The sequence below is a fragment of the Etheostoma spectabile genome, chromosome 4, assembly GCF_008692095.1.
Source record: "Etheostoma spectabile isolate EspeVRDwgs_2016 chromosome 4, UIUC_Espe_1.0, whole genome shotgun sequence".
Classification (NCBI taxonomy): domain Eukaryota; kingdom Metazoa; phylum Chordata; class Actinopteri; order Perciformes; family Percidae; genus Etheostoma; species Etheostoma spectabile.
In genome coordinates, this window is record NC_045736.1 from 32,797,174 (window position 1) to 32,802,747 (window position 5,574).

The 5,574-nt window shown below is 46.3% G+C and overlaps 1 protein-coding gene across 1 annotated transcript in view; it reads right to left on the reverse strand.

Moving 5' to 3' along the window:
- Positions 1-1,893: 1,893 nt before the first annotated feature.
- The window catches only part of chd6 (chromodomain helicase DNA binding protein 6), a 150,379-nt gene continuing 146,698 nt past the window's right edge, over positions 1,894-5,574 (reverse strand). The window contains exons 46-47 of the mRNA XM_032512666.1: positions 5,319-5,423; positions 1,894-5,184 (exon numbers count right to left, since the gene is read on the reverse strand). Of these exons, the coding sequence (XP_032368557.1) occupies positions 4,003-5,184; positions 5,319-5,423 (1,287 nt within the window). The 3' untranslated portion in view covers positions 1,894-4,002. The remainder of the gene's footprint in view (positions 5,185-5,318; positions 5,424-5,574) is intronic.

The following is a 5,574-nucleotide window of genomic DNA, read 5'->3' on the forward strand; positions in this document are numbered from 1 at the left end:
TTTGAGGTGACCATTTCAGTTTACCAAAAAGGGAAAGAAAAAACACTGTTAAAGAAGGCATGGTGTGACCCGAACAGACAATACCACCTCCGACTGACTGCCGTCCCACACCGCACCCCCCAGTTTGTTTCAGGCTTTTACACAGAAACAAGCCAGTAACAGGAAATGGTGTGCATACATGGGCTGTGGAATTAAAAGTTGTTTTTTCAGATGCTCTAGCTGTGGGACGCAACAACTGGTTTCCACTTCGGATTTTTCCAAAGCAATCTTAGCAAACACACAAGAACAATGAAAATACTTGAGTTGGACACATACTGTGTGTGCATTACCGTCCTAGCCGGGCCGGAGACCAAACAGAAGGCCCCGTGCATCGAGACAATAAAAACCGTCTTTGAAGGGAAATTATGCTACTGCATAAACTGCGTCTCATTCCCAAAACATTTTACAGTACGACTTTGCTGTAGAGATCTGAGAAACTGACTCCAACTAGGGCTGGAACCAAACATCGCTACATCAACTCAATCCTCCGTTATCCAATACTATCGCTACAAAGCCAAAATATTGATATAGTCATCTTTAACACGCACTTTTTTCCCACTTTATATTTATTCATTTTAATATAAGAGTTGAAAGGTCAGTAATGACTTTGTCAAAACATTTGAGTTTCTTTTTGTAAATGTATATAAATGTAACGGATTGTGGTAAAGGGGCTTATGTAACCTCTCGTAGGGTCAAACGCCGCTGAAGGGAATCAAATCAGTCCTGGAAAAGATTGTGATATCACTAAATATTATGTGGCTGTCCTGAGAATCGCTGTAATATGGTATCGTTGTGGTACCCCTACTCCTAACTGGTAAGACTGCTGCTGATCAGGGTGGAGCATGAAGCTCCTACAGCTTTCCATACTCCACACACACCATGTCAAACAGGGAAGTAAGAGGCTCGCTCTGACCACTCACTGCAGTCAACATCCTGCTGGATTTTTCCAAATCTCTACAGCAGAGTTGTTGAGTAAAATGTTATCATGACTCAATGCTTGGAAATGATCCAGAATTCCCCTTCAACGAGCAGCATGGCATCATCTTGAGGAGGATGTCACTACGGAAACGTGATGTCAACATCGTATGCAAGTGAAGCCCACAAAAAGAGAAAGTATTTAAATCATGTTAGAGGCACGTGTAAGAAAACAAGTCCCTTTTTTGTTAACTCTCCGTTTGTGCTTTGAGGGATGACTGATTGACTTTTTGGGAATTAACGTAGCGATTAGGCCAGCGGTGCCGTTGCATCCCCGTTGGCTTCTGGAGATAATGCACAGCAGCAACAAGGCAGAGGACAAACTCAACACACACGGTAACATATGGAGATGTAACAGAAACATCTATACAAAACATACTTGCTAAATAAGGCATTTTTACTTTGAATAATACATAATGAAACTAAAAGATAAAAGAATGTCATATTTGGTGAAAGTTTGGCAAAGCAAAAGAAAAGTATAATAAATTATATGTAGCCACAAATGTGTGACAAGGCAACAACTATGTTTTGTTCCCCCCCCCCACCCCCCCAACAAGAAATGTGACCTGTAAGCACGAGACAAAAGTCGAAACACAGCTCCACGACAAAACGTGTGCGCATGCATGCACACAGACACGCGCTCCCCCCCCCCCCCCCCCCCCATCACGCACACCCCCAGACACACATGAAGGAAATACAGGACAGTACAGAAACAGGTTAACATTCACAAAAAGACATTGTGCAAAAATTAGGTTTTCATGTATGAAAAGAAAACAAATATGAAGTCCAACATCATTAACAGAAACATTTGACTTCTAACCCCTCAAAATACAGACCCTGTTCTGAGAAAACTGAATAAAAACCAGCGACTTGCATCCATTTAATGTACAGTACAGTCCGTTTAATACCGAAAACACAGGGACCAAACTCTATGCAAAAATCCCCCTTGCATCTGTCAAGTATTTTTTTTTTCCCAAATGGAGAACAAACGAAAGCCGGAACAAATAAAGGGTGCACAAAAAAAAGAAAGAAAGAAAGAAAAAAAACAGCAATATACAGTGATAGATTTACATATTTAGAAACTCTTAGTATGAACTGCTATTAAAACTAATCTGAGGAAAAGAAATGAGATGAAGAGCAACGATGAGGCACTCAACCCTCCTCTTCCCGTTTTATCTGTAAGGACAGAGCCTTCGTTGGACAGATGGTCGACGACGCACAGATAATCTCTCTGAACACAGAATCCAACGTGAGGAGACAGCAGGGCCACACTAACAGGGGCATGATGCAGGCTACAGGTACATGAATGGAACCGTTTGGCAGTAGTAATTTAACACTACTCCTGATGAGTTTTGTTGATTTGCTGCAAGTTAAATCCATTTGTTTCAGATTAAAAAAAAAAAAAAAATCTTCTCCTCTTTTCTCCCACAATCCCTCCACCCCTGTGTTATGAGTAGAGAATACAATCAAATCTACCTCCTACCGCCCCCTGGTGGCCCCAGAAGAGCTCTTGAATTTCTGTCTTTCGTTTCCTCGGATTAGGCCTAGACGCTTGAGGGCCGATGTCTCAAAGTGACTTTGTGTCTGACTTTAAACAAAACATCTTTACATGATCTAAAAAGACATGAAACAAATTAATCTCATGATTGTTCTTTGCTTTTATCAATAAAAGCAAAAGGTGGAGTTCTTCTTGTTGGGAATATCTGTTGCACTCAACGTTTTCCTGTTCTTGGAATCTGGACTGTTATTATAGTGTGAAGAGTAAAGGACATTTTAACTCTCTGAACTTCTTTCAAAAAAGAAGTTTTAGCAGCAATGGCATAGCATTGATAATAATAGTTAGTAATAGTAGAAAAAAAATATGAATGACAGGATTTAAAACCTGGGGGGCATAGACAATGCTATCTTACAATTAAGATACAACATTCATGCCTGGGATTTATTCACCTCACTTATATTGTGACTTTTTGGACTTTTTAGTCAATATAATAGTCACAATTTTAGTAAAAAACTAACCAACAAATGTATTTATTTTTCTGATTTGGCAGCTTTTTTTAAATGTACTTTTATTCCCTTAGATATTCAAAAGGGCTACACTTTGAAAGGAATTTGGGCTGCTCTTGAGTGTTAGGGTTATGTGTATCAGTGAGTTCCCTTAGTAGTGAGGAGAAAGAGATGTTGTAGTGTCACATGGATCTGGAAATGTTTGTTACCAGCATACACGTCCCGACTCATCTAGCCTGCAGGTTTTTGAACATTGCACAGAGATAATCCCCCCACAAATATCACTCAGTTTAGTGGAGTGTGGCAAAAGACAAACATAAATGTACACAAGTGCTCCTTTCTTTGAGCTTCTCTGGACGCCCAGACTGTGGTGACCAACTTTAGAGAACCAAACTCTGACAGATGAGCCACTTGTCATCCGCTAGTCCGCGCAAAAACACACCAATCCAGAACTTTGCAAAACCGAATCAGTACTGTCAAAGCTGCTCCTGGGTCAGCACAGCTTGCCTGCAGTGTGGTTGTTTGTGTGTGTGTGTGTGTGTGTGTGTGTGTGTGTGTGTGTGTGTGTGTGTGTGTGTGTGTGTGTGTGTGTGTGTGTGTGTGTGTGTGTGGGGGTGTGTGTGTGTGTGTGTGTGTGTGTGTGTGTTTTCCTATTGAGAAGCGTCCTTCCCGACTCTCGATGCAGAATGAAGGGGGAGAATACACAGAAGATCGTTTCTTACACTGGTTGTTTTTTTTGTATACAAGGAGGGAGTGGAGAGGGTGGCTGGGTGGGTAGGTGGGGTCTTGGTATATAAACAGAACCAAGTTGAATATAATCATCATCATCGTTATCATTAGTCATCATCATAATAAAAGTCTTTACATGGACATTGACTGACAGACACGGCACAAACTTTACACTGTTGCTCAGTCAAGAGAGGAGCGGTGGGGGAGGCGAGGAGGGAGCAGGAAGTGGTCGTCTCTCTGCAGTTTACTCCTCCTCTATGCTTCCTCTCCCTCCGCCTGTCTCTGCTCCTCAGAGTCCCGCTTCTCCTCCTCTGTTGCCCCTCCCCCGTTGTCCTTCAATCTTTCCTCCGTCTCCTCTGCCGCCACTCCCTCAGGAGGGATATGGGAGTCCGGTTCCTGAGGCTCTGCAGGACCGTCGTCTTCAGTTGCACATGGGCCTGGGTCTGGAGCCGAGGTAGAGGGAGGGACAGGGGGAGACGAGGAGCTAACGTTGGCCTTAACTGTACTTTCTCTCTCCTCTCCCTTTCCCGTCGCTGCCTTCTCCCTCTCCTCCTCTTTCTCCCTCTTCTTCCTCCTCTTGGGGCTGCCCGGGGAGCCGTCGCCCGGGCCGGGAGGCATGGCGGGCAGCGCCATGATGCCGCCGTGGGGCAGGAACATGTGCGGGTACAGCAGGCCGTGGGACATGCCCGGGATCAGGAAGGGGTTGAAGGTGAGATGGCTGCCGGTGCCGGCCCCGAGATGCACGGCGCCGCCATGGGCTCTGCTGGTGGAGGTGATGACGGCCGCTGCCTCCGCCCCTCTTTTGTTGGCTTCTGTTGCTCCTTTCTCCTCCGGGCCGGGCTCCTTTTCTCCTCCACCAGACCCGGAACAGGCTGCTCTCTCTCTCTCAGCAGACGTGGTGGACGAGGGGCTGGCTGCCTCGGATGTTGACGGTGCCGTCGTCGTGGTGACCTTTGCAGCAGACAATGATGAAGAAGAAGAGGAGGAGCTGGGGTGGGGAGGAGGGGGTGGCGTGTGCGCCATCATTGCGCCAACGCTGAACAAGGCGTGTTGTGGGATCCCAGCCCCATGGGGGTGCGGGATACCGTGCAGCATCATGGGTAACATACTCAACCCGTTCTTGGCGTCTTCCCCAGCTCCGCCCGCCTGGATGGCTGCAGAGAAACCGTGCGGGAATCCAGCAGCCATGATCCCGGAGATGGGAATCCCAGGAATAGCTCCCCGGAGGTTCTGCATGGCCACCATGGAGTCCATGCTGCCGATTAATCCGCCGTTCATGAAGAGCGGGGGGCCGAGGCCGGATGAGGCAGAGTCGGAGACGGACAGGAGGGGCTTAGGCATCTCGCTGCGAGGACGGCGGCCACGGCGGCGAGAGCCCACGTCTCTGTTGACGGGTTCCGTCAGGATCCGAGAGAACTTCCCCTCAGGGAGGAAACCCTGCAGGGGAGGAGAGGAAGAGCTTAACGGGCATGGAGCTGGTAGATTACAGTGACCACAGAGTACAGAAAAGGAATCCACATAACACGAGTTTGAGGACACTTAAAGAAAAAATATAAAACATATACACTCACAGAGTGTTTGACCACATCAGCCCAGTCTGGAGCTACATAGTACTCAGAGTTGGCATCCAGCCACCGGGATAGCTCCTTTATGGCCGGAGCCATAGCACCACCAAGCTGCGAGGCAGGAAAACCCAGATAATATTAGAACAATAACACTGATTCATATTTAGGATTGTTCCTGCTTTCTTAACTGTATGGCAGCCTGTATTGTTAGTGTTTACTTGTTCCCATGACTGAACTGTGTGTGTGTGTGTGTGTGTGTGTG